Raw genomic sequence first — 18,384 nt, 5'->3', positions numbered from 1 at the left:
GTATGTGTTTTTCTAAAAATAAATACATTTTTTTTACAATTATGTTGCCTACTGCTGAGAACAGAATCTATGAAAAGCCTGTTTTTTTTGTGTTTTGTTTTTTTGTTTTTGTTTTTTATTAGCAAGTGTTCTTGTGTTGTGTGCTGGAGTTCACCCTGCTTGTCTTCATGGTCTTACTGAGTTTGCAGAAAGCAAGGTGAAACTCCTATTTTGCAGCAGTAGAAAGTGGGCACAGATTTTGCAAGTAATATAAGAAGATGAACAATCCTGTTTGCAGGCACATAAAGAGTAAACGTTTGGGGAAGGAGGGGGGGTGGGGGGTCACATGTAGACAGGGGTAATGTCAGGCTCACCTCCCTGTCTTTATTGTCTTGCTCTCTTCTGTATTGCCTTCACTGTACAGCCCCTCACCATCAGCCCTATCCTCCAGACTGCTGGCACTCTGTGCTGCTTCTTGCAGAAAAGAAAGATTTGTCCCTGCTGCTCCTGGAATGTCTGAAATCCCTAGCCCCCTGAGCCAGATCCCTTTCTTTAGGCTGCCAATGACAAAGCCCCACTCCTTTTATTGTACAGATGCGCAGCCCAACTCTGGGCACCATAGGCATGCCAGGGTCGCAAGTCAGTTGGCCCAACAAGGGCTGAACACATGCCAGGCATAGCTGGCATTGTACATCATGGGCTATACATGTGGTCCCACAGTTTAAAAGCAGTACAGAAAGTTTAAAAGGTCTGACGAAAGCCAATTGATCTACATTGTTGAGCCCTTATTCCAGCATGCAAACAATCGGGATAGCACACATATTCTGGGTGTGTAGCCCCTCTTCATGAGTACACCAGCTACATAGAGCATCTAATGCTAATATATTCTGTCACATTGTCCATGACAGATTTCTGTTGATGGCACTGCAGCATTTTAAAAAAGCTAAATTTTAATGCATGGTGATCAAAAATCATGTTCTCAGGTAGTATGTAGTGGCTCTGTATACTCACAAAGGTGGTGTGGCTGGTTATGTCCATCAGAAGTTAAAAAACAAATTGATGCTTTTATCCAACGCTAACTGCAAGCCTGGGTTTTTTTTTTTTTAAAGTTTTGAACTACCAAATTCATCACATGGTCCAATCAGAGTACAGGTATTTGGTGAAGCAAATGCATAAAGAAGGGGTGGAACAGGTAACTGGGAGGGTAGAATCTGGTAAAACTTCTGGGTGGTACCACCCATTTAGGTGAACCCCATGCAGCATGCTACCCAATCCACCATTTTTCCCATAAAAGAAACAAATGTCCCTGTCCAATGTTTGCTGGACCATTTAGTTGCATTTTTCCATGGACAGAGTTGCTGTAGTGACTGAGACACACTGTTGGTCACATGGTCCTGCAGAGAACAGAAAGGCTTTTTGGAAAAAACAGTGGTGGATGGGCATGTCGGGCACGTACTGTAGGATAGTCTTGTCATTTCCCAATAGAGGTATCATGCAGCCCTCCCTTCATTCAAAGAACCTCTGTTGTTTGCACATTCTTTCATAGCTCAAGAGGCAAGATGTTTGCAACCTGGACATCACACACATCCTTATATTGCTTTTAGAACACATAATTTCAATTCCGCAAAAAAAAACTACACTTAGAATTGTACAAACTGTGTTACTACAAATATGGGCACACATCCAAGCATACCTCAGTTTTGTTAATGCAAATTCACAGCAAGAGAATGCTTTATAGAATGCATCACCTAATTCTGCAATAAAACTTCCCATTAGAAACTGTACAAATTGTATTACTGCATATATTAGCTCATGCATAATGGTGAGGTCACATAGTTCAGCAATTTATCCTCCCATTTAGAACTGTACAGAGTGTACATTGTTACTGCAAATATGAGGACATCTATACTTTTCCTATTAAGAGCTGTAAAAATTGTAAAATGGGATGGGCACTAGGTTGCAAACTTAAAGATGTTACAAGTAACAGGTAAAGAAATAACAGACCATTGCTATGCCCAATGCATGCTCCACTCACAAGGGAAGTAGAAAAAATGTGCAGTATTAGCACTTAGTCAGCAACAGTACTGACTAGTTGATGAAATGATCGATTGTGAAATGACAATCTTGAACCTGCCTGCAGTAAACTACAAATACTGAATTCAATATTCAGAATGTCTGCCAGGCAGAATGTCATCACCAAAGGTTGACAGAGTGCTCTGCTTCTTCTCTGGCCACTCATTGGTGCACAATGAGTGGCCAGATAATATTAATGTTTAATAATATTTTTTGTTCATTTAATATTTTTAAAATTTTTTTATAATCAAAAAGTGTTTTTTATACATTAAAGATTGTCAATTTTTGCCAAGATTTTTTAAAATGTAAAGGCCGTGGGAAAAACACAAGGGCAAAGCGTGCATATGCAAATGTAACATTTTTACGTATTTTGATTTTTCTTTTGTTTTTTAGATTAAGGAATAATTTAAAGAAGGTGAATATTCTCACCCCTAACACAAATGAAACTGAAGGTAAGTATTTTTTGTTAGAATAAATGTATACATTTCAGCAGTATAAGCAGCAACTACTTGAGTGCTGGCTGTTTTGCATTATAGTGTCATACTATAGTACTGCAAGTGAAAAATTATGCAATATTAAACATTAATGTGATAAGATATTAAAAGTCTAAAACAGTCCTAAAAAAAAGGCAAAGTAATGCTGTTCCACTCTGCGCTGTTAGGTAACATTCCATCAAACACTTACAATCTCAATGTATTCTTCTACTCTCATGCTAATAATGAAATGCACTCGCCAGATATATTACGGCCTCTGTATCGAAATTAGTGGTTTTTGAGGAAAAAAAGGTCTTATCCAATGTCATATTTATCTTTTAAACATCATCAGCAAGTAGTTCTCCATCTTCCCTGGTTCTTTTTGAAACATCTGATGCATATTTTGTCAGAATTTACCTGATTGTAATTCGTTTTGTTATGTTTTAGGAAAGTCTTATCTGGATTTTCAGGAGTTAAAAACAGACAATTTTTGTTTCCCAAATGATGAGCAAACATTTGTTTTAAAACGAAGTAAGATACTGAAAACATACTATGAAGTGAAGGCTCTAGAAGATGAAATCAGGAAGAATATGACCCATATGGTGAATACTGAGGCATTGGAGCAATATTTAAAAGAAGTTCAGGTAATTTAGGCTCAAGTGCACTAATAATTATATGGGTTATCTTTTAGGTTTTTCCCATATAATTTGTCCTGGATATTGCTTAAATTTTGTCATAACTACAGTATGTTTATAGCAACCCACACAGTAGTTACCAGGTCCTAGGGCAGGATTTGGGCATATAAGGGAGACTGTTCTTTGTTAAGTCAAATTAAAGATAGAGAGTTTGTTTGCATCTGATGTTATTACAAATAGGTCTTGTTTTAAATAAATGGGTTCCTTTGTGAAATTAAAATTCGGGCACTCTTTTCTAGAATAATGCAGGCCATCTGACTCAACCCACTACATTGGGTAAATGATACTCTTCTTCCTATGTATTTCTGTCTTTTTTATTTAAATTAAGAATTTAGTTGAGAGACATTTAAGGGTAGTAATATCATGTGCTTTGTAGAGTGTTTTTTTTTTCAGGATATTATATTATACTATACTATACTATGTTTACACAGTACACTATCAAAGTATTACAAAATGTAACAAAAAAACCTTATCCCAGTGTTATGTGATGCCCATCTGGCCGGCGATCCTGTGCTGTGCGCCATCACAGTATTAAACACTGTTTATTCTGTCCAGTTATGTCACTTGCAGAAGAAAGGAGAACTAAGAAATACCAGCAGCCCCTGCTTCCCTTTAGCTGTGCAGCCCAAGATACTTTATTGACATGCCCTGCACACACTCTAAGGCTGTGCACAGCTGAAGGGGATTCTCAAGGCAGATTAGTTCCTGGCTCAATCCTGCGCTGTCATTGGCTGCTAGGGCTTTATAGCCTTTCTGCTTACAGTCCCCAGTGTCTGTTGTAGCGTTAAGCTGGGCTGACTTGCTGCTGCTGTTTGAATTTGTCTGATTTACTGTTGCTGACCTTGCCTGTTTCTGATCCTGTGAGTTTTTGCCGCCTGGACTGACCTTTTGCCTGGGACCCCAACTCTGCTTGTGTCTTGCCCTTGTGTACCTCGTCTGGTGGACAGATTATCTGTTATTGACCTCTTGCTCTATATTGTGGTCTCTGTTGTAATCTTGGTACTGCTTTATGTGTGGGCTCCTGGTCTTCTGCCAGCCCTTTCCCAGACACCATCCTTTGTGCAACCGTATGCTGGGAAACACAAAAGTCTCCCGAGGCTGAGCGGGGGTGAAGAGTGTGGAGTTAGATTGGGGGACTAATGTCTGGTGAGTACTGGTGCTGGACCAGAGCCTTACAGCAATTTTACAATTAATCCTAGACCTAGAAAGTAATAATGCTGAATTATCTGAGTCGGAACAAAGCCATGTTACATGTTGTTTAAATTAGGCATTTCGTATAGACAACAAAAAGTCTTACTATGTATTTAAATAATACATAAAATACAGTAGTACACAAGTGCAAAGTCATCCACTGGGTGGTACTAATTAGGATATATCCTAATTTAGGGTTATTTGGGACTTATACGTTTCCCAAAAAGTTCAATGAAAGTCCATAGGTGAGCATCCAAATATAAGAGTTGCAGCTTTCTTAAAGGGTAAACCCGACACGTTTCGCCAGAGAGCTTGGATTCCTCGGGGGTAAAATAGGCTTGCAAGGTAAAGGCTATGGGATAAAAAAAATGTTTTTAAATGTAAATATTACCAATCATTTACAGTATTTTTGGGTGATTCATGAAATAATAGTGAATGTGTGAATGAGTGAATGTGGTACATTTGTATCTGTCAGTCATTTGTAACCCCTATTTAATATACAGCGCTCTTTGATATGTTGGCACTATATAAATACCGTTTATTAATAATAATAATAATAATAATATAATAATAATTATAATAATGTTCTTTCCTCATGATGCCATCAATTTTGTGAAGGGTGCAAGTCCCTTTTGCAGCAAAACACCCCCACAACATAATGCTCCCACACCCATGCTTGCCTGTTGGAATGGTGTCGTTTGGCCTGCAAGTCTTACCCTTTTTTCTCTAAACATAAAAATAGTCATTACGGCCAAATAGTTTGATCTTGAGTGCGCATGTGCCGCCGTCCGAGATGGTCGCTCTTAGACGGCTTCCTCCAGATCCCTTTCTGGCTCCTGTAGCAGCGGAAACCGGCAGCCATGCGATACATCGGCAAGGAAGGATTCCTCTGGTCTCCCTGCGCCTTTGGAGGATGGTAGGGAAGACCAGCAACAAAACAAAGGACCGCAATCCAGGGTCTCAGATTCTCTGGCTGGCCACTAAGATGGCTGCTCCCAGGGAGACACATGTGGCAGCAGTCCCGGGAGCACAGGAGAGGGAGAGCTGCTCCCTAACAGGTATGAGAGGGGGTGCAATGGACAGGGGATGGGAGAAGAGCATCTCTCACTCCCCCCCAGCAAGCAATATGGGCACTCAGGAGTACCCCAGCCTGGGGCAGTCACAAAAGTCCCCTTCACAATTATCTCCACAGGGAGAAAAAGGATTGGTGCATCATACAGGGGAAGATTAGTTTCCTAACAGTCCTAATATACTGACATTGTCCACGGGCTCTAGATATAATGTAAGCTTGCCAGATCTCTTTGAATGCTCACACCCCCCCCCCCCCCACGATCTGCCGGTGGAGGAGAACAGGCTTTATCAGAACATAGCAGGCTTACTGCAGTGAGAGGTTGCCAAAGTCACGGTGGCTATTACAACTGAAGTGCGCCAAGATTTGCAGTCACTGGGTGCACGTATTGATATATTTGAGAAAAAAGTGGATGAGACGGTGTCGCAAGTTAATCAGAATTCCAAAGAGATTTCCGTGCTGCACACTCAAATTGCAGACTTACAGCTTAAGCTTGATGATATGGAGAATAGGTCACGCAGAAACAATTTCAGAATCAGAGGGCTGCCGGAATCAAATTAAGGATGTCACGGAGGCAGTGAGGTGCTTTTTACAACAGCTTTTACCAGACTTACCGGAATCGCATCTTCTGCTGGACAGGGCACACAGGGCTTTGATGGCACCTAAACAGGACGGCCCACCTAGGGATGTGATCGTTAAACCTCACTACTTTACTACTAAAGAGGCACTGCTAAAGGTTACCAGAGCCTTGGATCACATTGAGATGGAGAGGCACCCTGTACAGATTTTTCCTGATATAACACCGTTTACTATACAACGCAGGAAGGCGCTTAAACCCCTGTTGCAAGTGCTGATTGATAATAGGATTAAATATAGATGGGCCTTCCAGTTGAGACTGATTTTTCAACTACAGGGGAAAAGTTTTTCCTTTTCCTCATTTGCTGAAGGTGAACAACTTCTCAAAGATTTGGATCTGATCCAGGGGCTGACAGCCACTCTACACCGGACAGAGAAGCATCTACCTCCTTATATCCCCTTTGGAACAAGGTCAAAACGCCTGGAAAGCATTCGCAGAAGATTCCTTAAATGGTTAACATGGACGCTATCCTGTCACAGTCCTCAACCTGTTAATGTTACAGCAAGCTGGAGGCTGACCGAGGGCAACGGCTCAATTCCTGAATAGAACAGATATACATGTTGGAGTTTTTTTTTAGTCCTTTAGGCAACTTAGTTTGGATACTCAAGAGACTGAGGGCCTGATTTGGGCCCATGTGATTAAAATGTTTGCCTATTTGATCTTGTGCAGGGCCTGTTTCCTGCCTACTTCTTGCTATAAAGGGATGGGGTTCACTTTCTCCTATGTAACTAATTATTATAGTACTTGCCCAGGAGTGAATGAACCCTTTCCATTGTTAAGCTTCTTTGGGTTGCTCGGTTACTGGTCTGTTGGACTTTGACTGATAGGAATGTTTGACTCGGTATTGTTTTTTTTTTTGTTGTGTCTATTTTCTTTATCTTTCTGCTATGGTTTTCAAAGATAAAGGATTCTCTTTGATTGTATTGAATATGCAGTGGCTGCCGAGCCAGTTTCAAGCAAAAGGTTCCCTTAGTTGGTTATTTTACAGGGTCAATAAGCTCTGTTTGCTGGGACCTAGTGACTTTATATGTGAATTTTTCTTTTCTTTTTAGGAGGGCCGTGGGATCCGGGGGATTACACATGCCGTCAACAAACAGGGAAGCTAGGCCGGGTCTTATTTATTTATCCGGACCCATCCAGAATCTCCCTGACGAGATGGAGTTTGTTGGAGCTCCTGGGTGTATGGGAGGTGAGGCGGCCCCTCGAGGTCCGGGATGGTTTATTTCCCGTGGGTCGGGGAGGCATCTGACCATCCTTAGTTTTTTGCACCGCAGTTTAGTGTGCTGGTTTTCTGTTTCTTGTTTGTCTTTTTGTCTGTTTGTTTATCCCATTAGTCCCTATGTGGTTTACCCCTACCCCTTGAGGGAGTACTTAGCGGGCCTTATTCCTGATACTCTCCAATGACGACTGATCCGCTTATGAAGCCTGTGACACATACTAAACTAACCATGCTTTCCCATAATGTCCAGGGTTTTAACTCTCCGATTAAACGGTCTAAAGCCTTGCACTATTACGACTCACTAAAGGTTGATATCCTAGCTTTACAGGAAACCCATTTTTCTAATAATTCAATGCCGAGGTTCTTTCATAAAAATTATCCCATCTATTACACAGCCAATTCAGATAAAAAGAAATGTGGGGCACCTAATGATGGCCAATTGGCATTTTTTCACGCCCTTTTGGGTAAGATTTGGTCTAAAGTGAAGGGATCTCTTATCTTATTGGGTGATTCTAATCTAGCGTTAGATCATATTTTGGATAAATCCAAATTGGGTAGATATTGAGAACCCCCGAAAAAGAGTCATAATCTTTCTCTTTTATTGCGAAACTATGACCTTTTTTTGGACACGTGGCGGGAAATGAACCCGACGGCTAGGGACTATACCTATTTTTCTGCAGCTCATGGTCAATATTCTCGTATAGATCATGGGTTCGTTCAATCTCACTTGATCCCCAATTTACTGGGAGCCAAGATTCTGTCTACACCTTGGTCTGACCATGACCCCTTAGTATTGTATTTGACAGGTTTTCACAGGCCCAGAGCCGGATTTAGGTGGCGTTTTAATGAAAGTTTAGTTACTGATCCACTGGTAAAAGGAGAAATAGACTCCCTGTTAGCTAATTATTTTCGGATTAATATTGCGAGTGACACTTCCCCATCCATTAATTGGGATGCACATAAGGCCTATGTTCGGGGAGAGTTGATTAAATTGGGGTCGGCACGTAAGAAAGCTCTTAACAAACTGATTGATACTCAACTTCAGGAATATCATCAGTTACAGCAGCAACATAGGACTAATCCTCAGTCGGTGTTGAAATCTCAGTTGGAGGCTAAGCGAACTTAATTTAACCCTCACCACTAGAGCAGAAAAATCGATCCATTGGTCTGCTCACAAATTTTTTTCTGTGGGGTGATAAACCAGGTAGGCTATTGGTTAATAAACTTAATCCTAAACCCAAGATTCATGCGCTCCCCAAAATAAAGGTTAAAGATGGGAAGCTTTCCCAAAACCCAGAAAAAATCTTTGCGGCTTTCGAAGACTTTTATGGTCATCTGTATTGTTCGGAAGACACAATTTCCAATGATAAAATCGAGGGGTTTCTTAGTGGACTTAACTTGCCTAAATTACAGCCTAAGCATAAGGCACTCCTGGAGAGGCCTTTCAGAATGGAGGATTTGAATGGGTTTCTTAAGTACCTTGAAGTGGGAAGCTCACCTGGCCTGGATTGTTTTTCCAATTTGTATTACAAGACATTCAGCCCTATCCAGGCGCCACATTGGTTGCTTACTTCAATTATTTGCGAGAGGGGCATTTGCCACTCTAATCGGGCTTTTTTTAGTGTAATACCGAAGCCAGGTAAGGACCCGTCTGAAGTGGCAAATTACAGACCCATCTCCTTGAATAATTGCGATCTTAAAATTATGACGATGATCATGTCGATTCGACTGGGCTCTTTTTTGGGTGCATATGTTCATCCGGACCAGGTGGGCTTTATGTTACATCATCAGGCCCCAGATCAAACGAGAAGGGCAATAGATCTTATTTCAGTGGTTAACTCCAATTGGGATGGTGGGGTGTCACGTCAGGCAATGTTGCTATCACTTGATCTTCAAAAGGCATTTGATAGTGTCTCATGGAAATACTTTTTCGAGTTCTTCTTAAGATGGGCTTTGGAGTTTACTTTACCAATCTACTGCGGGCGTTGTATGACTCCCCAGAAGCGAAAATATCGTTGGGTGGTTTTTTTTCTGCAGCTATTCCAGTTAAACGGGGGACCAGACAGGGATGCCCGCTTTCTCCACTTTTGTTTGCGTTGGCAATAGAGCCCTTAGCGATTGCGATGCGAATGGACCCTAATATTAAAGGGATTTGTTGCAATCAGGTAGAACATAAATGTGCCCTCTTTGCTCACAATATTCTGATGTTTGTTACCTCCTTAATCACTACCTTGCCCAATTTAATGAAACTTTTGGATGAGTTTTCCTTAATTTCGGGGCTAAAGGTAAACGAATCCAAATCCCAGGCTTTAAATATAAATATACCTACTGAGATAGTGAAAGGGATTAAGGAGACGTTTGACTTCAGCTGGCGGGGGGATTATATTCAATATCTAGGCATCAAGCTGGCTCCTACCTATAACGGCCTTTATAAGGCTAATTATACATTTTTATTTAAACAACTTTATGCTGACATACAAAGGTCGTCCCTCTCACCACCATCGTGGTTGGGATGGATAGCTGCCATCAAGATGAACCTGCTTCCTAGACTACTTTACTTATTTTGTACTCTTCCGATCCAGGTCCCTGTTAGGTAGCTTAATCTCCTCCAATCTAAAATAATGAAGTTTATCTGGGCAGGAAAGAAGGCCAGAATTCGTAGAGATACGCTTTTTGCCCCTAAGCAGGTGGGGGGCCTGGGAGTTCCTCACTTGAAACATTACTGTGTGGCGGCACAAATCGTACAATTCTCGATGAGCACTATACATGGTTCTCGTCCTCAATGGGTCGATATAGAGAATCAGGATGGGTTTCTGGGATCCATGGAATCCCTTATGTGGTGTAAGAAAGTGGCAAGAGGTCTAGTGAAATGCCCGGCCTTGTCTCACTCTTTTCAGCTGTGGGACAAATACAGCAATCACCCGAAACTTTCTTCTCCTCATAAACCCTTAACCCAACTCTGGCATAACCCGGATTTTCCGCCGGGCTTACGCCCAGCTAACTTTAATTGGTGGCTTTCTAAGGGTATTAGAAGAGTGAAAGATCTCCTGGATATTCGTGCAGTATTTACATGGTACCATCTGACTAGTAAATTTGAAATCCCCTTTCAGGAACACTTTCGCTACAGACAATTGGTGTCATTTATCAATATGATCATTAAAGAGGCACCGAGACCTATGTGTTCCTCTGTATTTGAAAGTTCGTGTGTCTCTATAGAGGCCACTAAAGAGCAAATCTCTGTGATTTACTCGGCTTTAGTTACCCCTACCAGTAAACCACAATATATGCGAGAATGGGAATTAGATTTGGGTACCACGTGGGACTTGGAAGAATAGGGGGATATGATTTATTCTCCCTCTAAAGTCTCTTTGAATTCAGCGGTGGTAAAATCCAATTACAAGGTAGCACTTAGATGGTATCTTACCCCCGTTAGATTGGCGAAAATGTTCCCGTCCACCTCACTCTTGTGTTTTCGCAGCTGTGACTCTCAGGGCTCTATGTTGCATATTTGGTGGTCCTGTCCAATAGCTGGGGCGTATTGGACCGAGGTATTCAGTTTGATCTCCAAAATAGTGAAGCAAACGATTTGCTGTACAGTGTAAGCAGCTCTATTTAGTAAACTTGAGGTGTCACTTTCCAGACCCACAATGAAATTGATCAAATTGATTCTTCTGGCGGCCAAAATTTCGCTGGCCAAGGCTTGGAGAACACCCTTGATATCTATAGACCCCATTTTCGCCAAATTTAATTGGATTATGATCAGTGATAGATTGACTCACACCTTGAAGAATTCATTAGTCAAATTTGATGACATATGGGAACCTTGAATAGGGTTTAATAGTGTATAGAGGCTGGAATATGTCGATTCCGCCAAGGTTATGTGTGCTTGGTGATTGGTTTATCTTTTTTTTTTTTTTGCAAACTTCCTCACCCTTTCCTCCTCCCCTCCCTTGTAATCGTTTTGTGTTTGTCTTAGTTCTTAGTTTATCTCTTGTTATGTGGCACAACAAGGATCTGTTATATGCTTATTCATTGCGCAATAATAGTATAATACAGCTAGCCTCTTTGCCCCAGTTTTTTGAATAATGTCTTAACATGTTAGTTGTGGGAAATATCCACTACCATATGTAATGCTGTCCATATTCTTTATGTATTGACGAGATTGATAATTTAGTTTGGATTTTTCTGTAAAGCAAAGGGTTTAATTGCTGGTGCATATACAATATGTTCTTGTTATACTTATGTTCTCATTGTTTTTACCTTTTTGTTCTTTCTTTTAATTGTTTCCCTTGTTTTTTTTATACATGGGAAATTTTTGTACTGCAAAACTTAAAATTTAATAAAAATATTGAAATACACATAGTCCAATCTTGGATTCATCAGACCAGGGATATTTTTTCAGATTTGTTTCCATGTGCTATTGCAAACTGCAGTCTGGCTTTCTGGGTTTGGAGTGGTGGCGTTTTCCCTGCTGAACAGCCTTTCAGGTCATGTCAGTATAGCACTCATTTTACTTGTGGATTATGAAACATATCTACCCATTTTCTCCAGCATGTTCGAAGGCCGTTCTGAGATTGATTTGTCCTTTTCATGCTAAAATATGTTCTAGACAAAAATTTTCTACTTTCTGAGCAGTATGAATGGTGTGTAGGCCATTAGGCCACTTATACTTGTGTATTATTGTTTGTACAAATGAACGTAAAACAGTTAGGAATTTAGAAACTGTTCACAAGGATAAAGCCTAATTTAGGAAGGCCAACTATTTTTTTCCAAGGTCAGCTTTTTTTCTGGTTTTGTAATTGTTTTTTTTTAATTATGTCAAGCAAAATGGCAGTGAGTTTGATGGTAGACCCACATTTTTGCTCCACTTAGGCTAACTGTTGAAGTGTTATAAAGTAAGTTTTAAAAACTTTACCTTATGGGTATGTAAAGTTCTGAACAACAACCATAGGAAACCCAAAAATGGGACGTTTTCAATTTTCATTACTTCTAAAAATAGGTAAAAACCTTTTATTAAATACAATGTTTCATGACAATGACAATTTTGATACATAAAAGCAAAATACATTAAACCAATGTGAATCCCCTGCAGGGACACCAAAATAGATGTTCCTACTGTCGACGCGTTTTGCGGAGTATGAGTCCGCTTCCTCAGGGCAAATGAGGAGATCTATAATTTTAGCACATAATCAACAAAAAATATCTTTTGGCATAAATACCACATTTTTTTCACAAACATGCAAAGCTAAAAAAATTTAACTTACACAGATATCAAGATGCTCGTGATTGTCTGTAAATCTCTTTCACATAGTATGGTAATAGAACAAACAGAAGGCAGCAAAGACAGTTAACAAACTCCAAAGAATCCTATGTGTATATTCATGATTTTTTTATATTTAGAAAAAAAGGAAGGAAGAAACATAATCAATTAATTGTTGTTAGAGCCTATTAGGATATATTTCATTCAATTTTATTAGTGGTCAATTAAATTAGGTTAATAATTACATAAAATTAAAAAATATTATTTATATCAGGTGCAAAGAAAACAAACTATCTTTATTATTTTATTTATGGTATGATTACGATATGATAGTTTTTTTTTTTTTAAAGTTGAGTATAAGTGATGAATTATAAGCAATAAAGTGAATAAATGTAAAAATGTGCCTCTTTTTTCTACTTAAGTTATTTGAAATGTAAGAAAATAATTCAGTGAAACAAACTTACCATGAATTACATATTACATGATATATAAGATTCCTGTGCCAAATCATCCACTGTGTACTAAAATCATCCCAAGTGTACTAGAACACCTTCACTCCAGATATCCATAAGCATTGACTACATGATCCCCAAGGAAACACTCTCTTATTGTCCTCCGGTCTGTTCTGTATTTGTGATAATGACTGTGAACTAATTTATCTTTCAATGATGGTACCTTTTTAAATGTTAACTGTGGATAATTACCCAAGTGCTTTTTAATACGTGGATTTGAAGTCAAAGTCGGCCAAAATTGATTACAGACACTCCTCAACACGTTGTGCTAAAAGGAGTATCTTGTATTGATTCTTACTCTTGCTTCTAGGATTGCTTCTAGGATTCTTGTTAGAAGTAAACAACATTTTTTAGCAATACAATTTTCGTATCCTCTATCTAATAGTCTTTTTTGCAAGTCTTTTGCTGCCTTTTCAAAATCATTTCTTGAACAGTTTCTTTTAATTCTCAGGTTCAGTGAAAAAGGTATACTTTGCTTCAAAAATTCAGGATGTGCTCTTTTAGCTGTCAAAATGATGTTGCTAGCTGGAGGTTTGGAGGACAATGTCAAATCGGAGTTAATGTAAATTTCTATATCCAAGAATAAGAATCACACTGCATAAAAAAAAAATTAAATTGTAGGAATTTGTTTGAATTTGTTTAAAAAACTCCAATAGCAGCAGTTCTGAACCCTGCCAGACGATAAAGATGACGTCGATGTACCTCCGCCACAATAAAATGTGGCGGAAGTACATCGACAAGGTCTCGTCTGAAGTTCCCTCTCCAACCCCCGAGATACAGGTTGGCATAGGTTGGGGTGCAACAGGTCCCTATTGCCCCCCCCCCCTATATCTGGAGGTAGGTCGTACCGGCAAAAGTGTTTTTTTTTTTTAGAAGTATTGAATGAATTGGCCATTTTTGGGTTTTCCATAATTGTTGTTCTTGTTTCTAATTGGGGATGTGGCCCTAATTTTACCTACTCAGAGAGATCCTAATGTTTTTCAATTATGTAAATTTTTAAACTTCAACTGAAAAATGCCTGCATGCTATACTTGTAGAATGAGTCACTGTAACAGTGTAACAGTTTCTTAAAAAATGTTGAAATATCAATGAAAATTTATTTTCTAACCTGGTTATTAAATCAACAACTGCCACATCCCTTTTACAATATACAAACAACAATAAAGCACATGGGACTTTCAAGGCAGTAATGAATCATATCAATTATAAATTAGCTTTTTCAGATAATATTAAAACTTGATGTAATAAAACAATATTATTTATTTTCTCAACAATTAAAACCAGCATAAAAACATTTTCGCCTTAACGGTGTATAACTCCACACAGTTTGAGGACTCTAGATGATGCAACACTCTTGAGGCGTTTTGCCGAACCTGAGTCTTCTTTCTCAGGAGATATTTTCTTTTTTGCTTTCCCCTTTTCCCAACACAGCAGAACATACCTAGGGTGCCAATGACACCACAGGACAAAAAATGGAGAATGAGGAGTCAAAGGCACTGCACTTTATATTAAACCGCCATCATCTCCATTGCATGATTCACTTGATCATTCATCCAGTTTCATATTCTGTCCAAAATTTCTCCGGGCTCAAAAATGAAATAAGACCATCGCTAACTTAGCTGTAATTGACTCTAGTTCTCCAAACTCTTTAGGTGGCGCACAAATTCAATCCTCATTCATTCACATCTCCTCCACTAAAGATGATCTTCAGGCTAGAATCTAAATATCCACTATGGAGGTACAGATATGCAATCTCTCCGAGAAAGTGGATGGTCTGAAGAACAGATCTCGGCGAAACAACTTACGCATCACAGGGCCTCCTGAAAGCGTTAAACCATATGTGCTGCTGCAAAAATGTGCCAATACCATCCCAGAATTGCTAGGTCTGGACCATGCCTGTGAAGTTGAAGGGGCACATAGGCTGGGCCCCCTCTCTAAGAACCAGAGAAGACCCCCTCCTGTTATTGTTAGGAACCTGGAATATGTGGTTTGGTCAGAAATACTTACTGCATTTGGATACCAAACAAAAAGTATAGTATTTGCAGATTATTCAGCTGAAGTGGCCAACAAAAGAAAGCTCTTCCAACAAGTATGCTCTACTACCTCCAAACGTAAGATAAAGTTTACATTGGCCCCCTAATAACTATAAACATGCAGTGTAGCCGGATAAGCCAATCACTCTTTTACCGCAGTGGAAGATGCAGAGGAATTCCTCAATTCTACTCATGATAACCAGGGTTCTAACGATGCCGATGATGCAAGTCCTCATCTGATTTCTAGGCTGCAACCATTCCGGGTCAATGTCTCTTGGGGGGATTTACCCTCCTCCCAACATCCAAAATTATGTCATGATGCAGTGGTTAAAAAGTCCATGGATGCCAAGAAAGATAAACGCCTGAGCAAAGGTTGCTACATTTTCCTGCATTAAGCTGTATACAGTCTGCATGTAATTGCTTTCAATTAACAACCGGACACAATCTTACTTCTTACACTATCCGATCACACGTTACGATAATTTTATCCACCTCCGAGTGTGAGCCCACCCTGATGATTCTTCATTTACTACATTATTCCCATGGGAAAGTCAACCATGACACTTGTTTTTCTGGTTTATGACTATTTGTTTACTCTTCCTTATATAAATTTATTCTTTTATTTTGTTTCCCCCCCACTGGCAACATGGCGGATTACGACTTTTAACCCACCTAGATGTCCAATTAAACAACAAGGACATGTTTTTTTTCTAGGAACCCTCCTACACCACAATCTTGCAGGGGTGAGACAAGGACCTGCAACTTTATGTAACTGTTCTCTAAGATGTGGCATGATTTGTTCCCATCAAGACCCTGAACTGTATTGTTCTGCACAAGCATAAATTCTTGAGGTTCAGTATTTGTGTCAGAGTGTACCTTACCAGTTTTTATATTTTTGCAATTCCTCTCTATGTTCTACCTTACTTAAGGTCTTGTTAATACTTTGAAAGTAATTTCATGGAATGGTAAAGGTTTACTGTCACCATGCAAACGTATGGCAATCCTGCAACATCTCCAAAAAACTTAAGGCCAATGTAGGAATGTTACAGGAAACTCACCTGGACAACCCTGGATTTTCTATGACTGCACAAGTTGTGGGTCAGCGAGGTCCTAGGGTTCCCAGCGATTGGGGAAAATTCTATTGCATAAATGTCTCCAAGGCAAGGTAGTTTCCTCACAGTTTGACCAAGAGAGGGAGACTTTTAAATGTTGTAGTATAATTTGCAGATAAACAATATCTTTCCATAATGTTTATACTCCCAATTCTCCTTTAGCAATTTTTTTCCAGCTGCTATCACAGTGGGTAGTACAGGACCCAATGCCACATAAGGTGGTCGCTGGAGATTTCAACTCAGTCATGTGTGCATGGGAAGATAGGCTTCCCGGTTTGTCGTGCGACTCCCAGAGAAAAAAAAAACCAACAGGCCCTCGTCCCCCATGCATCTTCAAGTTTTTGCGGAGTCTATGAATTTGCATGATGCATGGAGGCAGAGATAGCCTACTACACAGCAATTTAATTTTATTTAAATGTTCACTCCTCATAGGCCTGACTTGATTGTATTCCAAGCTGTGAACCCATATTTATCATTGTGCTAGAATTTAAAATCCATGCTATAGCGGTGTCAGACCATGCTCGAGTGAAGCTGTCCCTGCTAAACACCACTCCAAAAGGAGATGCGTTTATATGACGTTTCCCATCTTTTTTATACAAAGACCAATCAGAGACCAACACTCTTCTCTGTGCAGAAGGGAGGCATAGATAGAGACCAACCGTAGGTTTGAGATTGTGCTTAAATTGTTCATACCTCTCAAGCCCAAACGAGTCAAAGCACATTTTCACAAATTTGGTAATAAATCAGAGAAAATGCTGGCAAATCTAGAGTTAGACAAACAGGTACTGGTATACTGTCTTTACTCTCTCCTGAGGTTGATTTGATCACAGACCCCCGACCAATCAACAGCCTGTTAGCGAATTATCGCCATTTTATACGAAAAAAACCTGGGGGAAGTTTTTTTTCAAACACCTGATTTTGGATCATTACGTCTTCCTGTTCTACAAAATGAGCATCTGGAGATTTTAAACTCCTCAATTTCAGACATAGAGATAGGTGATACCGTTAAAAAATTGTCCAACAGTAAATCCCCTGGACCTGATGGTTTCACGGCCAAATTCTATGAGATGATGAGTGAGGATCTTTTTCCAGATCTCCTTTGGCTATATTCACATATGTAGGAGACTAGTATGTATTTTTCATCAGGGGCTGAATCCTATATTAATATGATCTCCAAGAAAGATAAGGATCCCAGGCGACCCAAAATCTTATCGCCCAATATCTTTAATAAACTTGGACACAAAGATTTTATTAAAAATCTTAGTTAATAGACTGGCGTCTTTATTGCCACAATTTGATTTTGATTTTTTCTTTCCAAGTGGGTTTTGTACATGGCTAATTTTGCAAGGTCTTGGCGGCGCTTGAGTACGCGAAGCAACACCAACATGAACATCTGGCAATAATACATATCGACAGAGAGACGGCCTTCAATAGTGTAGGTATCGAGTGGCTATTCTTGGGACTCGACAAATTTTGGTTTGAAGGTCCTTACCTGTCCCAACTCAGAACTATTTATTCCTCACCATCAGCCAGAGTACATACACCTGGATTTCTGTCCCCAAGTATACAATTGGAGATAGGCACTAGACAAGGGTGTCCTCTCTCTCCTCTGTTATTTAATTCAGCAGTGGAACCGCTTGTCTGTTTTTTGAAAACTCTCTAGATCTCCATGATATGACACTAGGCAAAACTGAAATCAAGACAGCGCTTCTCGCTGATGATATCCTTTACTTCAGATCCAACTAAAAATTTACCTTAAATTCAACAAGTCTTTGACAGTTTTGGGCAATAGTCAGGTCTGAAGATAAACATGGCCAAAAGCGAAATTCTCACATTAACAAATCGTAGACATTCAGACTGGGATAGTAACTCGCCATTTATAATAGCCTTGAATCACATAATGTATCTAGGCATAAAAATTAGAAAATATCCCTCCTCTCTATACGGACTAAATTACCCACCTTTGATACACAAAATTCAAAGGGAGTTGCAACTTTTGACTAATCTGGCTCTATCATTATTTGGAAGAATACATTTGCTGGAAATGATGTCCTTTTCCAAATTACTTTAACAGGTCTTAATAAAATGTTTCAGAAATGTATATGGCAAGTTAAACAACCCTGTGTATCTT

The 18,384-nt window shown here is 39.6% G+C and overlaps 1 protein-coding gene across 3 annotated transcripts in view; it reads left to right on the top strand.

The window, feature by feature from the left end:
- The window catches only part of C4H6orf118 (chromosome 4 C6orf118 homolog), a 52,387-nt gene that overhangs the window by 27,370 nt on the left and 6,633 nt on the right, over positions 1 to 18,384 (top strand). For all 3 annotated transcript variants that reach the window (XM_072409070.1, XM_072409071.1, XM_072409069.1), the window contains exons 7-8: positions 2,446 to 2,504; positions 2,973 to 3,169. In XM_072409070.1, the coding sequence (XP_072265171.1) occupies positions 2,446 to 2,504; positions 2,973 to 3,169 (256 nt within the window). The remainder of the gene's footprint in view (positions 1 to 2,445; positions 2,505 to 2,972; positions 3,170 to 18,384) is intronic.

The sequence above is a fragment of the Pyxicephalus adspersus genome, chromosome 4 (assembly GCF_032062135.1).
Source record: "Pyxicephalus adspersus chromosome 4, UCB_Pads_2.0, whole genome shotgun sequence".
Classification (NCBI taxonomy): Eukaryota; Metazoa; Chordata; class Amphibia; order Anura; family Pyxicephalidae; genus Pyxicephalus; species Pyxicephalus adspersus.
Note: the sequence above shows the minus strand (reverse complement) of the source record. Positions and strands in the feature narration are given on the sequence as shown.